This window comes from Salvelinus alpinus, chromosome 17 (assembly GCF_045679555.1).
Source record: "Salvelinus alpinus chromosome 17, SLU_Salpinus.1, whole genome shotgun sequence".
NCBI classification, from domain to species: domain Eukaryota; kingdom Metazoa; phylum Chordata; class Actinopteri; order Salmoniformes; family Salmonidae; genus Salvelinus; species Salvelinus alpinus.
In genome coordinates, this window is record NC_092102.1 from 25,191,598 (window position 1) to 25,213,620 (window position 22,023).

The following is a 22,023-nucleotide window of genomic DNA, read 5'->3' on the forward strand; positions in this document are numbered from 1 at the left end:
CTCCCACTTAAAAAGATGAGAGAGGCCTGTAATTTTCATCATAGGTACACTTCAACTATGACAGACAGAAAAAAATCCAGAAAATCACATTGTAGGATTTTTTCTGAATTTATTTGCAAATTATGGTGGAAAATAAGTATTTGGTCACCTACAAACAAGCAAGATTTCTGGCTCTCACAGACCTGTAACTTCTTCTTTAAGAGGCTCCTCTGTCCTCCACTCGTTACCTGTATTAATGGCATCTGTTTGAACTTGTTATCAGTATAAAAGACACCTGTCCACAACCTCAAACAGTCACACTCCAAACTTCACTATGGCCAAGACCAAAGAGCTGTCAAAGGACACCAGAAACAAAATTGTAGACCTGCACCAGGCTGGGAAGACTGAATCTGCAATAGGTAAGCAGCTTGGTTTGAAGAAATCAACTGTGGGAGCAATTATTAGGAAATGGAAGACATACAAGACCACTGATAATCTCCCTCGATCTGGGGCTCCACGCAAGATCTCACCCCGTGGGGTCAAAATTATCACAAGAACGGTGAGCAAAATTCCCAGAACCACACGGGGGGACCTAGTGAATGACCTGCAGAGAGCTGGGACTAAAGTAACAAAGCCTACCATCAGCAAGGGCATTGAAGATGAAACGTGGCTGGGTCTTTCAGCATGACAATGATCCCAAACACACTGCCCGGGCAACGAAGGAGTGGCTTCGTAAGAAGCATTTCAAGGTCCTGGAGTGGCCTAGCCAGTCTCCAGATCTGAACACCATAGAAAATCTTTGGAGGGAGTTGAAAGTCCGTGTTGCCCAGCAACAGCCCCAAAACATCACTGCTCTAGAGGAGATCTGCATGGAGGAATGGGCCAAAATACCAGCAACAGTATGTGAAAACCTTGTGAAGACTTACAGAAAACGTTTGACCTCTGTCATTGCCAACAAAGGGTATATAACAAAGTATTGAGAAACTTTTGTTATTGACCAAATACTTATTTTCCACCATAATTTGCAAATAAATTCATTAAAAATCCTACAATGTGATTTTCTGGATTTTTTTTTCTCATTTTGTCTGTCATAGTTGAAGTGTACCTATGGTGAAAATTACAGGCCTCTCTCATCTTTTTAAGTGGGAGAACTTGCACAATTGGTGGCTGACTAAATACTTTTTTGCCCCACTGTATATAATAATACAGTACCAGTCAAATGTTTGGACACACCTACTCAGGGTTTCTCAGGGTTTTTCATTATCTTTTACTATTTTCTACATTGTAGAATAATAGTGAAGACATCACAACTATGAAATAATACATATGGAATCATGTAGTAACCAAAAAAAAGTGTTAAACAAATGAAGTAGTCACCCTTTGCCTTGACGACAGCTTTGCACACTCACCTGGAATGCTTTTCCAACAGTCTTGAAGGAGTTCCCACATATGCTGAGCACTTGTTGGCTGCTTTTACTTCACTCTTCACTTTTACTTCACTCACCCAGATTTCCACCGGTCTAATGTCTATTGCTTGTGTTTTCTTGGCCCAAGCAAGTCTCTTCTTCTTATTGGTGTCCTTTAGTAGTGGTTTCTTTGCAGCAATTCGAAGTTATTGAAATTTTTCAGATTGACTGACCTTCATGTCTTAAAGTAATGATGGACTGTCATTTCTCTTTGCTTATTTGAGCTATTCTTGCCATAATATGGACTTGGTCTTTCACCAAATTAGGCTATCTTCTGTATACCACCCCTACCTTAAACGCATTAACTTCTCTGGGATATGTGGGACGCTAACGTCCCACTTGGCCAAAAGCCAGTAAAAATGCAGAGCACCAAATTCAAATAAATGACTATAAAAATCAAACTTTCATGAAATCACACATGAAAGATACCAAATTAAAGCTACACTTGTTGTGAATCCAGCCAACATGTCAGAATTCAAATAGGCTTTACGACGAAAGCACACCAAACGATTATGTTAGGTCAGAGCCAAGTCACAGAAAAACACAGCCATTTTTCCAGCCAAAGAGAGGAGTAACAAAAAGCAGAAATAGAGATAAAATTAATCACTAACCTTTGATGATCTTCATCAGATGACTCTCACAGGACTTCATGTTACACAATACATGTATGTTTTGTTCGGTAAAGTTCATATTTATATCCAAAAATCTGAGTTTAGGCGGGACGCTACTGTCTCACTTGGCCAAAAGCCAGAGAAAATGCAGAGCGCCAAATTCAAATAAATTACTATAAAAATCTAACTTTCATTAAATCACACATGAAAGATACCAAATTAAAGCTACACTTGTTGTGAATCCAGCCAACATTTCAGAATTCAAATAGGCTTTTCTGCGAAAGCAAACGATGCTATTATCTGAGGATAGCAACAGAGTAAACAAAGAGAGAGAAGCATATTTCAACCCTGCAGGCGCGACACAAAACGCAGAAATAAAATATAATTCATGCCTTACCTTTGACGAGCTTCTGTCGTTGGCACTCCAATATGTCCCATAAACATCACAAATGGTCCTTTTGTTCGGTTAATTCCGTCGATATGTATCCAAAATGTCCATTTATTTGGCGTGTTTGATCCAGAAAAACACCGGTTCCAACTTGTGCAACGTGACTACAAAATATCTCAAAGTTTACCTGTAAACTTTGCCAAAACATTTCAAACTACTTTTGTAATACAACTTTAGGTATTTTTTTACGTAAATAATCGATAAAATTGAAGACGGGATGATCTGTGTTCAATACAGGATTAAAACAAACTGTAGCTAGCTTTCTGGTCACGCGCCTCTAACAAACAGTACACTTCAAGTGACCCTCGTTCAAGATGGCCGTACTTCTTCATTACACAAAGGAAAAAACCTCAACCAATTTCTAAAGACTGTTGACATCCAGTGGAAGTGGTAGGAACTGCAAGAAGGTCAATTAGAAATCTGGATTCCCAATGAATACCCATTAAAAAGAGAGTGACCTCAAAAAAAAAAAAAAAATCTGAATCGTTTGCCCTCGGGGTTTCACCTGCTAAATAAGTTCTGTTATACTCACAGACATGATTCAAACAGTTTTAGACACTTCAGAGTGTTTTCTATCCACATCTACTCATTATATGCATATCTTATCTTCTGGGTATGAGTAGCTGGCAGTTGAATTTGGGTATGCTTTTCATTCAAACGTGAAAATGCTGCCCCCTATCCTAGAGAAGTTAAGAAGGAAAGAAATTCCACAAATTGACTTTTAACAAGGCACACCTATTAATTGAAATGCTTTCCAGGTGACTACCTCATGAAGCTAGTTGAGTGAGTGCCAAGAGGGTGCAAAGCTGTCATCCAGGCAAAGTGTGACTACTTCATTTGTTTAACACTTTTTTTGGTTACTACATGATTCCATATGTGTTATTTCATAGTTTTGATGTCTTCACTATTATTCTACAATGTAGAAAATAGGAAAAATAAATAAAAACCCTTGAATGAGTAAGGTTGTCCAAACTTTTGACTGGTACTGTATGTAAATATATATATACAGTATATAAATATTTGTATTATTGTTATAATTTTTTTACGAAAGTAGTGCACTGAGCCTCTACTAGTCCTGTATTAGCGGACTGATATCACTGTCTGTAGGTCGGGCAAAAATAAATGAATCTGCAGACTAACTCCAGAATGGGAAAAATATTGTCAATTATATTCTTCTTACTATAAAATCAAATAACCTAATATAAAATAATGGTTTGGGACTGATAGCATATCTGGTCTGCTAAAGGAACAAGCCTATGACATGGAGCATAGCCACATAACATACAGTAGACCAACTCATATTCTGTTCTTCTGAAATACATTTTCTTCATATCAGAATGTTTCTTTAGACCTGCCTAAAACAATAATGGATTTATTGTGATGGTGTATATTCAATTGATTTATTAGACTTTTTTAAATGTAGATGTTCCAAAGACGCATCAGCGGCTTGTACGTGTGGAGACCTGGAGATGCTAAACGTGTTTATGTTAATTAACGGTCAATTACTGTGAGATTCTTTTGCATGACAATAACCAGCTGACAAAATGTCATGACCGCCAAAGCCCTATTTTTGGCTGAGCAAATAAGTGGACGTGGTACAGCTCGTCTATCACTGATCAGAACCATTTATCATGCAATGATGTAGCCCAGATCAAGTGCAGACCTATTAGTTCCATCAGACGTGTAAAGGCAACACCAAAAGCCTGCAGAGGTTGTGAAATATGAACATGAGACTGACATGCTTTTGAAAATAGGATTGCTATTCTTTTCTATTGGTATCATGATGTAGATACTCTCAATGTAAGACCCTACGCCCTGCTCCCTAACAAAGTGGAGGGCCGGTAGGAAAGAGATGAAATGTGGTTAAAAAAATGCATGGGTTCTGTTTCAAATATAACTTTTTTATATGACAGCGGATCCACACGTTCCCGTGACTCAAGCTGTGTAGGAAAAAATATTAGTTGTATTTTATTCTGTTATATTCCATTATATTATTACTGCGAAATATGTGTGTGTTGACTGTGATCAGGGCAGGTGTGTCTTGTCTGTTGAATGAACTAAATAATGAACTATTCATTTGGACGTAACATAAATAAACTCAAAATATGTCATTCTATTGTTGTTATGTTATTAGTCTTCTAATGTTTCTTAGGACCTTTCTAAACAAATGAATAATAGATGTGTTTTTGATGGTGTATATTCAATGGGTTTATTAAAATAGATGCCCACCCACATCTGCTCACCACTCCCACCCGTCACCAGCATGCTGGCATGTGCACGGGAGGTATGAAAGGTGTATGCAGGCAAGAATGTGGTCAAAATGGGCCTGTTTGTAAGGGGGTCATATAAACATTGCCCTATTATTTTTACAGGCAAAATACCTTAAATCCTTTGTGAAAGCAGTATAAGCTACTTTGTCAAAGCCCGTGGAGCCATGTTGCTGCTTAAATGGCTATTTATTCATTATCTCCAGCACCAAACCAGTAGGGGTGTAACGGTTCACCAAACCAGTAGGGGTGTAACGGTTCACCAAACCCGCAGTTTGGTACGTATTGCAGTTTTGTGGGAAAATTAAATGCCAACAGTTACTGTAGTACATTTTTGTTTATTTGAAAGGTGCAATATGCAAAAATCGCTCTGCCATTACCTGGTTGCTAAAATTCTAATAGTGTGCCTAATTTCAGTTTATGTGACAAAACAAGCAATATATAATGTAGAGAACCATTGTACCATCCATTGTACCACTCTGAAATATATTTTCAATAACCAAAAATATTGTGTTTTCAGCTGTTTGAAGATGGTGTACAAAACCAAAAGTAAAAGATACAAAAACAAAACATAAGAACGGGAAGCATAGAAATAGCAAACTTAGAACAGACAGTTTATTCAGAAAATATTCAAACCCCTTGACTTTTTCCACATTTTGTCGGGTTCTTGACCAAGGCCCTTCTCCTCTGATTGCTCAGTTTGGCCGGGAGGCCAGCTCCAGGAAGAGTCTTGGTGGTTCCTAACTTCTCCCATTTAAGAATGATGAATGCCACTGTGGTCTTGGGGACATTCAATGCTGGAGACATTTTTTGGTACCCTTCCCCAGATCTGTGCCTCGGCCCAATCCTGTTTCGGAGCTCACCAGACAATTCCTTTGACCTCATGGCTTGGTTTTTGCTCTGACATGCACTGTCAACTTTGGGACCTTATATAGACAGGTATGTGCCATTCCAAATAATGTCCAATCAATTGAATTTACCACAAGTGGACTCCAATCAAGTTGTAGAAACATCTCAAGGATGATCAATTGAAACAGGATGCACCTGAGCTCAATTTCGAGTCTCATAGCAAAGGGTCTGAATAAATATGTAAATAAGGTATTTCTGTTTTTTATTTGTAATAAATTTGCAAACAATTCTAAAAACCTGTTTTCGCTTTGTCATTATGGGGTAATATGTGCAGATTGATGAGGAATTTGTTTTATTTAATACATTTTAGAATAAGGCTGTATGTAACAAAATGTGGAAAATGTAAAGAGGTCTGAATAGTTTCCAAATGCACTGTAGATAGTGGCTGAGGCTGGAACTGGGTCTGGGCCTGCACTGGTGGGTGAAGAGAGAGAGTATATTCTCTGTTGGTTATTCCCTGAAGCGTGTATCTGAGGTAAGAGGGCTTTTTCACATAAAGAGCCGGGCTGGAGGTATAGGCTCTACACAAATAACAATCTGTGGAGAACGCCTGCTTTAAAGAGGCAGCCTCAGCCCCAGTCTCATGCCCAGCCTCAGCCAGGAGCTGCCTGTCCATGCATGCAGGATGAAGAAAGTCGACTGCAAAGAACACAGCATTCACGAGGCTAGATAAAGGAAGGCAGGAGGGATGGATACACGCTATACTTGCCAGACATAGTGGGTGTTGTTATGCACTGGCTTTCCAGACACTGGGACTGTAAACTCCATTTGTGACTGTCTCCTAGGACCTAAAGTACACCTACAACACATTTTATATTCCGGGGGTTTTATTCACGACTTACCAACAGCTAGCAAATGAATATACTTCAATCTACTGTGTGTTGATTGTCTAATACTTTTCTATGCATCCTCATATTTACATATTTGTTAACAAAGTAATTTTTTTCTTTTGTCAGTGGTGGAACCCTGTTGACCGTCAGTGGAACTAACCTGGCCACCATCAGAGAGCCTAAGATCAGAGCCAAGTACGGCTCCGCCGAATCCTTCCATGTGAGTATGGACCTAGCCCAGACCCCTTCACAAACACCTCACTCACACACATCTCGTCGCCTGGTGTTTCTTCCATGGGTGGCCATCAGACTGTCTGCCGGTTGTTCTGCCAATTTTGTCTCCTGTTTCTACCCTGCTCCTTGAAACAAAACATCCAACACTCCCCCAGGCCGTTTAACCTTTAAAATGTCCCAGGATGACAAAGCGGTGTTGGCAAGTCGCCCCTCACCCCCTCACCTTGCACCATGGGGCTCCATTAACCTTTCCTTCAGTTCTACTGGAAGAGAATCAACTTCTGCTTAATGACCTTGTTCTAATGGCCCGTCCCTTGTGCTCCGTTCAAACTAGCTTCTGCTCTAGACACAATGCTGCTGAGGTCCTTGTGCTCAGTGTTGGTGAACATGTTAAGTGGTCCATGTAGAGAAGCATACAGCGTAGGTGAAGTGATTGTTACAGTTCTGAATCTACTAGCAATACCTGGAGACATAAAAGCCAACACAGCAAAGCAGTAATATTTTCTGAGAATGTTTAGCTGGGAGTTAGAGAAACTGTAATGAGATACATATAAACCAATCAATTTTCAATTTTATTTTATATAGCCCTTCGTACATCAGCTAATATCTCGAAGTGCTGTACAGAAACCCAGCCTAAAACCCCAAACAGCTAGTAATGCAGGTGTAGAAGCACGGTGCAGCAGCAGGTGTAAACCAATATTTGAATGGGTTGGTCGCTCTGGATAAGAGCGTCTGCTAAATGACTTAAATGTAAATGTAACATGGCTCCTCTAGGGCTGTGGTTCTGAACTGGTTTTGCCTCGGGACCCAAATTTGACCAGGTTGTCTCAGTCGCGACCCAATATTCACATTGTGAGAAAGAATCGCCAATATATAATCTGGAAAACAATTTGTAATGCTATATTGATAGTAAATGTAGCAATTATATTACAAGGGAACAACATTCCCACCTCTTTCATTGTCAGTAATTACATTTTGCCCATATTCCTGATGAAGAATGTTAATAAATTCACTGGTTTGAGACCACAAAATCCACCAAAATAGCACTGCTAATATCTCTATAATGAAAATACTGGGATTAAAGAAAACATTTCCAGAGATTAAATTATTAAAATATATAAATTCATTATAATTTCAAAAAAGTTATACCTGGTTAAAGTCATTTAAATTCAGACTAGGGTATTATTATTATAAAACATTTTTTTAAGGAACTCAGTCTGGGTCTCAATTTACTCTTGAAAAGTTGTAATAGTAGAATGCACAAGGTGCAATTTTGAAGTTGGGTAGTGCATCATCAGCTCCTCTTGTCATGTCAGTCATTGCATAGCTTAGAGAGCTATTAATAACTTGTCAGAAATGTCCAGATCAACTAGCCCATGTCAGCTAACGTTTTTTAACTAGCATTTTTAGCCCATAGATTTTGTTGGAATGTTTGCGTCACTCAGATGTCTCACGAACACACATAAGACATGGCAAAATGCGTTCCCAAATGAAGCAAGGGGAGCCCGAGTGAAAAGGGGTGGGAACCACCGTTGTAAGGGAACATACAATTTGTCATCTCAAACTTTTCTAATCTCTTTTATTTACTATTTTCTTTCTCCTGTCCCGCTCAGAACTGCACAGTGTTTAATAACTCAGTGATGGTGTGCCTAGCCCCGTCGGTTACCGACTCCGAGAGGGGCTTCTCAGACACAGGCAGTGGGCCGGATGAGATCGGCTTCTACATGGACAACGTCCACGCTCTGGTGGTGGTCAACGAGACGTTCAGCTACTACCCCGACCCCGTGTTCGAACCCCTCAGCCCCACCGGGGTCCTGGAGCTCAAACCCACCTCCCCTCTCATCCTCAAGGTAAGAGAGCCTGCGTGCCAGCAGGGCAGAGTGGTGGGAGTGGGGGGTGAACACTGAGGACCAGAGAGGCTCAGTCATTTCAACGAGTCACAGAAACTGAAATGTATATTTTCAAGTGTCTACGAGGGAATTATCTTTCACCTGTCTATCTTATAAACCATTCATGTATTTGTATTTGTTAATCCCTATTAAAATACAGTGTATACTATTACATAAAATATATTTTTACGTTTTTGGATTACATCAAATGTAACCGGCCAGATTTTTCGATTTAGATTATACAATGTTTCATGTATCCCTCAGCTCCAGCTCTAAACGTCAAAATGATTTAGATTATACAATGTTTCATGTATCCCTCAGCTCCAGCTCTAAACGTCAACATTGGGACGGTTGTGCATCCAATTATCCTCTGAGCCAATATAAAAAAAACAACATAAGAACCATCATTGAAAATGAAATGTATTAACTAAACCTTTTCTGATTGCAGAGAGAATCCCCCGCCTGGTTTGTTAAAACTAACCTTCACATTAGCACAGTGATGAGAATAAGAAAATGTAATTTGCTGAAATAATCAAGGGTATTTTACGAGATGTGCATCGCATTCGCCATGCAGTTAATTTTTCATCTGGTGCGCGGGGTGGGGTGTTGGGTGCATGGCTGATGCAGGGTGAAATGATCGTGAATAGAATGCATGCCTGAAGTGTTCCACGGCGTGACCTGCCTGGGAGGAGCCCTGTGGAGAGAGGGATTGGAAGACTGAGTCTTCACCTCTCTCATGCTGCTAGAGCAGTGGGTGGCACAACAGCTCTCTCTCTCTCTCCCCCCACCTGCTCTTCTCTGCCACCCTTCTGTTGTTGCTGCTCTCTCTCTAGAGTTGAAGGCTACAGAGCTCATGGCCTCGCTCTGACACGTAGGCAAAGAGAGATGCTTGGAAAAAAGATATATGTTTTCCAAAGCTTTTGTCAGATTGAAATTGTGCGACCTCCAACATCGGCGGTGGCTCCATACGAGCCTCGCCAAAGTCTGTCACATTATAGAACATATCTTGCCTTGCTACCAGTGCACGGCTTTGTGTGGTTAACTCTGTGCTTGGCCTTGGTTGAAAGGATTGGGTCAGATAAAAAAGATGAAACATTTGACACTGTTTTTGTGTGTTTCCTTCCAGGGTCGTAACCTAATCCCTGCAGCGCCTGGTAACTCCAGGCTGAACTACACGGTGTTCATCGGGGAGACCCCCTGTGTTCTGACCCTGTCTGAGACTCAGCTGCTGTGTGAATGGCCCAACCTCACTGGACAGCACAAAGTCACAGTGAGCACTTAATCTATACCATTTCATTTCACATGGCACACGACTCACCTGGACTGAGTTCACACTGTGTCCCTTGACTTTACTTTGTTTTATCTAACCTTTATATATACTCAAGATGGAATTGCCTCTGTACATTTTCTTCAGTAAAATACTACAGCTAATTTCATTGCACTTAGTATTTTTTTGGTTTCCCCAAGTACTACTTTCTATATATCCTCAAATACACACACAGTCCCCTCCAAACATATCTCTACTATCCTCTCTAGTCACACTATCTGTGTGACATTTACTGGTCTGGAAAGACATTGAAAGTAGTGACAACACATCCATGTAATTCAATATGATGGCTCTCCAAACTACCAGTAGGCTTGGAGCTGGATTCTTTTTGCTTTGCAACTAAATGTCATGTTGAATATTGGAGAAATACCATTTTCATGGGTCGGTATAGTAATTCATTACTCTTGACAATGGCACTTTAAAAATAGAACTGTCTGTTTCCATCCGCTCTGTGCTGGGCTGGGCTGGGCTGGGCTGTGTGTGTGTGTGTGTGTGTGTGTGTGTGTGTGTGTGTGTGTGTGTGTGTGTGTGTGTGTGTGTGTGTGTGTGTGTGTGTGTGTGTGTGTGTGTGTGTGTGTGTGTGTGTGTGTGTGTGTGTGCGCACGCGCGTGTGTGTGTTGTGTGCGCTGTGGGGTGTGTTGTGTGCGCTGTGGGGTGTGCTGGGGAGAAGGACACAGCTGTGTGTTCTATACCCTGTGTAAAGTGACCTACATACAGGGCCCCCAGTAGGCGTCCGGCCCGACGCACAAGGCTATGTCTCTGTATGTGTGCAGAGTCTGGTGTGTGTGTTGTCTTGTTTGCCTCCTCAGATGCACAGCTGTGTGTTGGCGGCTGTGCCTCCTGCAAGTTTTCTAAGAAACCTTTTATGGCCTTCAGGTTTTTCTGTTCTCATCAGTCCCTTCCCTGTCAATACAATAGAAAATACATGATGTTTAGAAACTGTCGTCAACAGGACGAACTTTTAGCACCTGAACCCGAAACAACCCAATTTTACAGGTGTTTAACATTCTTTGACTTTGTGTTAACTTGATACTTTAAAGTGCAGTAATCATTGCTCATCGAAATAGTTATCAACCCCCCACTGAATACTTTGATTTGAGATATTCCAGTGATGGGTTCTGTCAGACCTGCTGCGTTTATGTAAATGTGGTTTGTTAGAACCCACAGTGTTTCACTTCTATTAATGACACTGGTTCCTGAGGGGAAGTCTCTTTCACTGTACTGATTGCTTTGTTTGATTGCACTCTGTGACGTGTTTCTCTGTCTGTGTGTGTGATCAGATCCGGGTGGGTGGGTTCGAGTACTCCCCTGGTACTCTCCAGATCTACTCAGACAGCCTGCTGACCCTGCCTGCTATCATCGGTATCGGCGGAGGTGGTGGTCTGCTGCTATTGGTCATCATCGCTGTGCTCATCGCCTACAAGAGGAAGTCCCGTGATGCTGACCGCACCCTGAAACGCCTGCAGCTGCAGATGGACAACCTGGAGTCCAGAGTGGCCCTGGAGTGTAAAGAGGGTACAGACAGTCACACACTCCTTGTCAGTCTCTCTTTCACCTCTCTCTCTCTCTCTCTCTCTCTCTCTCTCTCTCTCTCTCTCTCTCTCTCTCTCTCTCTCTCTCTCTCTCTCTCTCTCTCTCTCTCTCTCTCTCTCTCTCTCTCTCTCTCTTTTTCCCTCTCTCTCTCTCTCTCTCTCTCTCTCTCTCTCTCTCTCTCTCTCTCTCTCTCTCTCTCTCTCTCTCTCTCTCTCTCTCTCTCTCTCTCTCTCTCTCTCTTTTCTCTCTCTCTCTTTTTTCTCTCTCTCTCTCTCTTTCTCTTTCCCCCTCACTCTCCCTCATTCATAATCACTCTCTTATTCTCTTTCTGTGTGGATATGTGGCTGTGCTGTAGCTGCACTCTGTCCAGTCGTCATGGTAACAGGTTGGTGTGGCTGATGCGAGAGGGCTGCTTGCTCTCTGGTGGTGTGGTCGCAGTATCCTCTGAACGTGTGAGTGTGTCTGTGTGTTGTGTGGACAGCCAAGTTGGTGTTGTCGCTTTGCCGTTTTGAGGTGCGTCTATGCTGCCCACTGAGAGATGGACGGAGACTAATTGGTCCTTATCTGTGGCTGGCCATCCGGAGGGTCATAGCCTTGTCAGTCTCAGCCCACAGCCTGCCGCCAAACACTGATGGATACAGAGATGAGGAAGAGAACTCTGGCAGGGGAAGAGAGACGGGGACTGTGTGGGGTCAGATCGACCAGTACAGGGAACATCGGAGAGTGATTGAGTTAAAGCTACTGTTACTCCACGTGTATACCTGATAGAATTAGCATTCTTGCCACACATGCTCAATACAATGCACATGCCGTGATTTATTTACAACAAAAACAGCAGCAGCACACAACAGACATGAGAAGTTTGGGCAACGATGTGAGGTAAAAACACTGAGTGCCACCAGGAAGTAGAGCGTTGCTGTGTCCCCGCCCCCTGCCCCGCCCCTCCTGCTGGAGGCCCAGACGGGCTATGCTACCCGTCTGGGCGGGATGGGCGGGGCAGCAGACGGGGGGGGCGGGCTTGGCTGCGGGGAGGTGGGCGTGTCCCACTAAGTGTCAGTCAGCAGGGGAGGGGAGGATGATAGGAGAGGTGGAGCTCAATGAGCCGTGCTCTAAGGGCCATCAGAGAGCAGTGTAATATCAAACAAACAGACAGACAAAACTAACAGTCACACGGCTAATGGCCCATTAACAACATATTAGATGCTGCTGCAACTGTTGACGGGGAGACGATCTGCTGTGTAGTTTACTTTGCTGGATGTAATGGTTGCTTTTATTTTGCCAATTGTTGGAAAGTCAAGACTCAGCCAGACACATTCCCTGTCAAAAGAATGTTTTATTATTCACATTATAACTTTGATAGTTATTTTATCTCTATGAATAATTGGACCCATACTGAAAGGCCCATATATGCATGATAATAAAGCCTTAATTAACCTGTAGGAATCGTGCAGTCTGTATAATGTTTGAGTGGCTGCTAAACTGTACGTAGAAATGGTGAAGCCCGTACAGAAGGGGGAGCTTGGCAGTCTACTATAATCATCCCAGCGGACGACGCAGGCCAATAACAGCTGGAGGAAATGATGCATGAAATGCATTGCTCCTTTATTAATTATCCACTCATCCAATTAATTGACTTTCTTTCCGATGAACTTTGTTTCATCTTTTTCTCTTTCCATTGTCTCTCCTCTTTTTTGTAACAGTTTATTTTCTTTCCTTTAGCACTTCTCTTGTATTTCCAAGTAGTATGGATTCAATTCAAAACACAACAGAAGAATGAAATCAACATTCTATTTACTTGCCCTTTCCATGTGTCTTTTTCTCTAAACCAATCAGTGCAGTATTGGTGTGGTGGTATATGTTTGCAGTTGACATTGATAATACTGTGCAACACACAGTTGTAACATTGGAATACACACACTTTGAGTGTAATGAAGATACTGTACTTCCAGAATCCCCTTCGATGTCCATTCTTACCCAGTGCAACTGGCTGTGCATCCCTGTGTTTAAGTGTCTACATTTTAGTAAGTTAATTCTCTGTCTGTGTGATCCCCAGCCTTTGCAGAGTTGCAGACAGACATCCATGAGTTGACCCAGGAGCTGGACGGAGCGGGCATTCCCTTCCTGGAATACAGGACCTACGCCATGAGGGTCCTCTTCCCTGGCATCGAGGACCACCCCGTGCTCAAGGAGATGGAGGTACGGGTCAAGGAGGTACACCACCACTGCCACCGCAGCATGTAGAATAGAATATCTATACCACTGTCTATACTAATCTGTATCTATATCTATATCTAATATCCCACACTCTGAATGTTAGAGGAAACCTTCGTCTCACCAAAATCCCGTGTTACAGCTCGGGAAGGTACAGAGGACAGGATGTATGTAACATGATATCATTTCATACAGCCAATCATTAAACCGATGAAATGGTCATATGATATGGCTATAATCATTTCATATACAGTAGCCGCATCACATAGGAGCTTCTCTCGCTTCATGTATCAATGACGTTCCATATATATTTCAAATATGCTACTAGATCCCACCTGGTTCAGCATGAAATATATGCAAATGGCTGTCAGAATACAGTGTAGAGACTCTCTACCTCCCCGCCCTGTCAACCACAGGCTCTTCTAAAGGGGAGGGATTACATCTTTATTGTTATGTCCGGATTTCTTTCCCACTGAATTTCCCCTCGAGTCCCAGGCGTAATCAAGTGTCCATACACACGGCTCAATCCCTTATTGCTCTGTGTAGCTGCTCTCCCCAAAGCAACCTACAGTACCCAGCCTGCTCCCCCAGAGGCCCCAGAATTTCATTTAGCTCCACGGAGGAAAATTGAGGCACTTTATTAGGCCGTGTAGTGGAAGGAGGAGAGATTCTGTGAAGTCAGAGTGCATGGTGTACGGTACGGCGGTCCTCGATTGGCTACAGGACTAGATGTGTTTCAGAGTTATGAGGTCAGTCGAGGATCATGGGAGGCAGGCGGGTGTGGGGATGGAGCCAGGCAATTGGCTAATGGAGGAGGAAGTGTTTTTTCATAAAGACAGAGACAGTACTTTGATTTTATTTTCCTTTTATTAACACGTACTGGGTGTTGTTTAGGCATGACATTATGCCGTAAGCCTTGCAGAATATACTAGATGTTTGTCTCCCTTTTTAACAGACTTGTTTTTCTGAGCAGTAGCACTGCCTTGTCTATGTGAGAGAGTTAGAGTGAAGGATTGTGGGTTAGGTCTAGAGGGGGCCGTAGCATTGCTGATGAGAAGTGACAGATGCCAGCCTGTGGAACAGACTTCTGTCACCCAGCCACCCTCGGACGCACAGCACTGCACAGGCCCTCTCCTTTCTACGCCCCAGTGCATCCCCCCTTCCTCCTCCTCCCGTTCTGTTTTCTCCTGTGCTCAGCTGACGACGTAGGGCAAATTGATCATAAGACATTTGAAGAAACATCTCCTAAGATAGAATGCATTGTACTTGTGCTTGTGACAATAAAACTTGAAACTTGAAAATGCACTGCAGGCTTTAAAAGCAGCTAAGGTCATGAATGTGAATCTAACAATGGCCTCATAGGCCAAGATGTCATGTCTTGTATACAGTACATAGCCAAGCTCTAAATAATGCTTACATCATTTATTGTTGTGTTATTTACATTAGTCTTACTCCATGTATTTACATTATACCATTTACATTACCCCTACCCCACATAAAAATACTACAGTTTACTATAGAATACTACAGTACTTACTAGAAAATTTAGTAAATTGTAGTATACTGTAGAATACTATAGTAAATACTACAGTCCACAAAAACACTACAGTAAATACTACAGTAATATAACAAAAACACAACTTTATGCAAAAACACTACAGTAATTACTATAGTATATACTACAGTATTTAATTTGCATATACCCTGCCCATTCCCTTCCCCCATAATCCCAATGTGTGCCACCAATAAGTGAGAAACCTATATGCCCAAGTAGAGACGATATATTGTCTTCGCTACAGGTTATAGAAAAGATCAAAAGCTCTGAACTATCCATTCAGACCTCAGTCCTAAAGTACCTACCTACAGGTTATGAAAAATGTGCTCTTTAAGAATTTTGCCCAGTAGGTTTACTAAAGGAGAAATCCCACACTTCTATGTCAAAGAAAAAAAAATACTACACTAAATACAACAGTATTGTCCGCAAAACCAATAAAGTAAATAATACAGTATACTACAGTTTGCAAAAAGACTACAATATATATATAGTATATACTACAGTTGTTTTTTACTACAGTATTTATACTATAGTCAACTGTAAATACTATAGTATTTTATCCATAGTGTACTGTAGTATGTTTTTATGTGGGGTACTCCACATATTTACATTACATTTACAACACATGTGGATGTTGTTTCCTGATAGGTCCAGGCCAACCAGGAGAAGGCCTTGACCCTGTTTGGCCAGCTCCTCACCAAGAAGCACTTCCTGTTGACGTTCATCCGCACCCTGGAGGCTCAGCGCTCCTTCTCCATGCGTGACCGTGGCAACGTGGCGTCGCTCATCATGACAGCGCTTCAGGGGGAGATGGAGTACGCCACAGGGGTTCTCAAACAGCTTCTATCTGACCTCATTGACAAGAACCTGGAGAGCAAGAACCACCCCAAGCTGCTGCTGCGCCGGTGAGATGGACACATTCACACAATCACCCACTCACACAGTCGTCCGCTGACACACTCACTCACACATTTGTTGTAACACACGTTTCTTAACATACTGACTTGCGTACTACTGTTTAATAAATCATACTACTCTTACATACAGTGCATTCGGGAAGGTATTCAGACCCCTTGACTTTTTCCACATTTTCTTACTTTACAGCCTTATTCTAAAATGTATTAAATTAATTGTTTTCCTCATCAATCTACACATAATACCCCATAATGACAAAGTGAAAACAGGTTTTTAGAATTGTTTGCAAATGTATTAAAAATAAAAAACAGAAATACCTTTAATAATTTACATAAGTATTCAGACCCTTTGCTATGAGACTCGAAATTGAGCTCAGATGCATCCTGTTTCCATTGATCATCCTTGAGATGTTTCTACAACTTGATTGGAGTCCACCTGTGGTAAATTCAATTGATTGGACATTATTTGGAAAGGCACACACTTGTGTACATGAAGTCCCACAGTTGACAGTGCATGTCATAGCAAAAACCAAGTCATGAGGACTAAGGAATTGTCAGTAAAATTCTGAGAAAGGATTGTGTCAAGGCACTGATCTGGGGAAGGGTACCAAAAAATGTCTGCAGCATTGAAGGTCCCCAAGAAGACAGTGGCCTCCATCATTCTTAAATGGAAGAAGTTTGGAACCACCAAGACTCTTCCTAGAGCTGGCCTACCGGCCAAACTGAGCAATCGGGGGAGAAGAGCCTTGGTCACTCTGACAGAGCTCCAGTTCCTCTGTGGAGATGGGATAACCTTCCAGAAGGACAACCATCTCTGCAACACTCAACCAATCAGGCCTTTATGGTAGAGTGGCCAGATGAAAGCCACTCCTAAGTAAAAAACACATGACAGCCCGCTTGGAGCTGCCAAAAGGCAGCTATAGGACTCAAGATTCTCTGTTTTGTTGAAACCAAGATTGAACTCTTTGGCCTGAATGCCAAGCGTCACGTCTGGAGGAAACCTGGCACCATCCCTAAGGTGAAACATGGTGGTGGCAGCATCATGCTGTGGGGATGTTTTTCAGCGGCAGTGACTGGGAGACTAGTCAGGATTGAGGGAAAGATGAACAGAGCAAAGTACAGAGAGATCCTTGATGAAAACCTGCTCCGGAGCGCTCAGGACCCCGGACTGGGGAGAAGGTTCACCTTCCAACAACACAACAACCTTAAGCACACAGCCAAGACAACGCAGGAGTGGCTTCAGAACAAGTCTCTGAATGTCCTTGAGTGGCCCAGCCAGAGCCCGGACTTGAACCAGATCGAACATCTATGGAGAGACCTGAAAATATGAATATTTATATAATGTAATATTTCATTTTTTTTTTTTTTATATATACTTTTGCAAAAATGTAAAAAAACAAACTGTTTTTGCTTTGTCATTGTGGGGGATTGTGTGTAGATTGATGAAGGAAAAAACTATTAAATCCATTTTAGAATAAGGCTGTAACGTAACAAAATGTGGAAAAAGTCAAGGGGTCTGAATACTTTCCGAATGCACTGTACACAGTAGTACATATTTTATTTCCGTATTCTCTCAAACAATATAGCCATTGGTGGAGGGTAAACGCAAGTAAACACAGTTTAGCTACCTTTTTTTGCACAACAGTTAACCACCTTTTGCAGAAAAATGCATTTAAAGTATAGGGAGCGTTACTTTTTTCCCAATAATTGTTTTACCACTACATCACTGTATATAGCCAAACCAAGATGGAGGACTTAAACTCAAAGAAATGGCCAAATCAAAGTGTTAGTTAAAGATGCACTGTGCTGAAACCGCTACCACCATTCCCTGTTTGCAAAAATTCTAATAGTTCGCCAAATTTCAGTTTATGTGACAAACAAGCAAGTACTGTATAGTGTAAAGAATCACTGTACCATCTAAACCACTGTGATTTTTTTTTTTTCATAACCAAAAATATTGTATTTTCAGCTGTTTGAAGCTGGTGTACAAAACCGAAAGTATAAGGCACAAAAACGAAACTTAAGCACGTAAAGCATAGAAATAGCGCACAGAACAGATCTACTGCTTCTTAGACTTGCTTTCAATGAGAATGACAGATCTATAACTCATATTTCTATGTGAATTTTGTCAGGTTGCCCAAAAAGTTACATATTGCAGCTTTAGGGGTGTTTTGTAGAAGTTTTCTTCCTATCACCCCTCCTTCTTGTGCCGCCTTTTAATTTAGATTAACTAGATAATTAAGGAGAGAAACTTGCTTTTCTAGCTGCTGCAGGGGGAGGAGAAAGGGGAAACGGTAAAGGAGCAAACTGTTTGCCTAGGTTTCCTCTCTGGATATTAGGATAAATAAATATAAATAAATTACAGTGGATTTTAATTGCTCCTCATCTGTGGGACATTTCAGGGGTCTTTGTTCGTAGAGGCAACAGGTTTATGATTAATGAGAGAAGTTACCCAATTATGGTAATTGTCTGTTTTTAATGAAGATTGGTTGTTTGCTTTGAGAATAAAGTATTTGTTTTAAGACCTTTTTCCCCTTATGAAAGTATCAGTATTAGTCTAAAACTAAAACTCGATTTATTCCTAGTTAGTTTTTAGGTAGAGCTGCAATTTCTTCTAGTTGATTATTGAACTATCATGTCTTATTTATCCTCCTCTTGCCTTACATTTCTCTGTTAGAACGGAGTCTGTTGCTGAGAAGATGCTGACCAACTGGTTCACCTTTCTCTTGTACAAGTTCCTAAAGGTAAGTCCACCATCAAACCGCTCTGACCAGATGAGCTACAGTAGCTACTCTTCAGGAACCCCGCATCTCCACCACTCTCTCTCTTCTACCAATTACAATTAGTTTTGTTTTCCCCCTTCCCTGTTTCTCATTATGGGTTAGTACACTATTACTATTTTAATCTGTTTAAGGCTCCAACTAGAGGCGTTTCTCTTCATTTCATTAGTTTGTTACGTTATTATTTATTTGACAGACATGTTCTTGCCTGCGGTCATTAGGAGCTTTGGGGGTGTGGCGTTCGACTGGTCCTCTCTTCACTCTCTTCTCACTCTCTCTCGCTCCCTTGTGGAAGATTGTAAAATTACCCCCTAATGAAGCCGGGAGGTGGAAATAAAGATAATTTCATAGACAACCGTGTCGTAGCGAGGGCTAGGGAGTGATGTATGCGTGTTCCCTATCGTTAGCAGCTGTCTGGTTAATTAGCACAGATGCTAACAAGACGTTAACAGCATATGCAGGGAGAGAGAGGGAGAGTTGGGCTGCTGCATAGGAATCAGGAGAGGACACTGGAGGTGGAGACTTAGCTAGCTTCTTGTCTCCATGCTCCACCTCTATCAGTTAGCTAGCCCCTGTCTCCACCTCTATCCCAGTTAGCAGTTAGCTAGCCCCTGTCTCCACCTCTATCCCAGTTAGCAGTTAGCTAGCCCCTGTCTCCACCTCTATCCCAGTTAGCAGTTAGCTAGCCCCTGTCAGCACCTCTATCCCAGTCAGCAGTTAGCTAGCCCCTGTCTCCACTCTCTCACAGTTAACTACCCACGGGAACAGACGTCAGTTCGACGTCTAGTTTTGATTTACAATGAGGTTGGTTGTAACTAATGTGAATTCAATGTGAAATCAACATGTCATTGAATTTAGGTGAAAATCCCTTACGTTGATAACTTTTTTAGAATCAAATCAGTTTTCCACGTTGATTCAATGTCATCACATAGATTTTCTTTGTTTAAATGACGTGGAAACAATGTTGATTCAACCAGTTTATGCCCAGTGGGGAGCTTCAGTCTCCTTGTCTGATCACCAACAACGATGAGACAGCCTATAGGGAGGAGGTCAGAGAACTGGCAGTGTGGTGCCAGGACAACAACCTCTCCCTCAATGTGAGCAAGACAAAGGAGCTGATTGTGGACTACAGGAAAAGGCGGGCCGAACAGGCCTCCATTAACATCGACAGGGCTGTAGTGGAGCGGGTCGAGAGTTTCAAGTTCCTTGGTGTCCATATCACCAACAAACTATCATAGTTCAAACACACCAAGACAGTCGTGAAGAGGGCACAACAACAACTTTTCTCCCTCAGGAGACTGAAAAGATTTGGCATGGGTCCCCAGATCCTCAAAAAGATCTACAGCTGCACCATCGAGAGCATCATGACCGGTTGCATCACCGCCTGGTATGGCAACTGCTCGGCATCTGACTGTAAGGTGCTACAGAAGGTAGTGCGTACGGCCCATTAAATCACTGGGGCCAAGCTTCCTGCCATCCAGGACTTATATACTAGGCCGTGTCAGAGGAAGGCCCCAAAAATTGTCAAAGACTCCAGTCACCCAAGTCATAGACTGTTTTCTCTGCTACCGCACAGCAAGTGGTACCGGAGAGCCAAGTCTAGGACCAAAAGGCTCCTTAACAACTTCTACCCCCAAGCCATAAGACTGATGAACAATTAATCAAATGGACACCCAGACTATTTACATTGACACCCCCCCTCCCTTCGTTTTTACACACTCGCTGTTTATTATCTATGCATAGTCACTTCACCCCCACCGACATGTACAAATTACCTCGGACTAACCTGTACCCCCACACATTGACTTGGTACCGGTACCCTCTGTATATAGCCTCGTTATTGTTCATTTTTTGTGTTATTTTTTGTTTGTTTGTTTATTTAGTCAATATTTTCTTAACTCTTATTTCTTGAACTGCATTGTTGGTTAAGGGCCTGTAAGTAAGCATTTCACGGTAAGGTCTACACCTGTTGTATTCGGCGCATGTGACAAATAAAATTTGATTTGATTTCATTTAATTTGACGACTCAAACTAAATTATTCCCCTGTTTTATGTCCGCTACATACTCAGTCTGAGAGCCACCATCGTTGTTTGTGGTGCTGAGGGGTGTTGTACAAAACAAAGTAGCAAAACAAAGTAATCAGCGATTGGATCGTCTCTAACCAATCAGCCAATGCCAATTATTAATTTTACCCAGGTGTGTTCTGGCTCTTGCCCAACCCATCGGTTTCTGGGACCAATCAGAATGGTTAGAATGTGTTTGCATTCTAGAAATCGTCAGGGAGGTACTCAGAACCAAACTCTTTGCGGACAAGATACTTCCCTGGTTAGTATATAGATCATCTTTGCTACTGCGGATATTTGGAAAAATATATTTTTGGACAACTGCAAAAGTGTTGCTACAGCTCTCACAAATATTGCTGCCCTGAATTTAGCTGGGTTTAGGTAGAGACTACTTTCTGGAGGACAATACCATGCTAACTCATGTGTTTACATGTGTGGGTGGGGTGGGGCTAAGGCTTAAGAGGGTATGAATGATGCTGAATGGGTGTTAACAAAGAAGATCTCTCTAGGAAGTGTACAAATCTCATCAAATTCTTTCAAAGGGCATTTTCTCCTACTTAAGTGGGATAACAAGTTTATCAACATTTAAAGCAGCATTACTTGTCCATGTTGTAAAGGTTTTCTTCCTGGGGTGAAGGAGAGGACCAAAATGCAGCGTAGCCAGTGCTCAACATGTTTAATTATAAGAACAAGTGAACACTACAAACAACTTACAAAATAACAAACGTGCAAAACCGATACAGACCTATCTGGTGCAGAACACAAACACAGAGACAGGTAACAACCACCCACAACGAACACAGTGAAACAACCTACCTAAATATGACTCTTAATTAGAGGAACGCAAAACACCTGCCTCTAATTAAGAGCCATACCAGGCAACCCTAAACCAACATAGAAACACACAACATAGAATGCCCACCCAAAACTCACGCCCTGACCATCACACACATACAAAACAACAGAAAACAGGTCAGGAACGTGACACATGTTTCCTCCAACCATG

The 22,023-nt window shown here is 41.9% G+C and overlaps 1 protein-coding gene across 2 annotated transcripts in view; it reads left to right on the top strand.

Annotated features, from left to right (window-relative positions):
- LOC139542580 (plexin-A1-like) overlaps window positions 1-22,023 on the top strand; it is a 326,765-nt gene that overhangs the window by 293,186 nt on the left and 11,556 nt on the right. Inside the window, exons 17-23 of one of the 2 annotated variants that reach the window (XM_071348188.1) lie at window positions 6,637-6,730; window positions 8,358-8,594; window positions 9,760-9,903; window positions 11,241-11,475; window positions 13,547-13,704; window positions 15,908-16,164; window positions 18,851-18,917. In XM_071348188.1, coding sequence (XP_071204289.1) covers window positions 6,637-6,730; window positions 8,358-8,594; window positions 9,760-9,903; window positions 11,241-11,475; window positions 13,547-13,704; window positions 15,908-16,164; window positions 18,851-18,917 — 1,192 coding nt within the window. The remainder of the gene's footprint in view (window positions 1-6,636; window positions 6,731-8,357; window positions 8,595-9,759; window positions 9,904-11,240; window positions 11,476-13,546; window positions 13,705-15,907; window positions 16,165-18,850; window positions 18,918-22,023) is intronic. The other variant, XM_071348189.1, reaches the window with a different exon arrangement.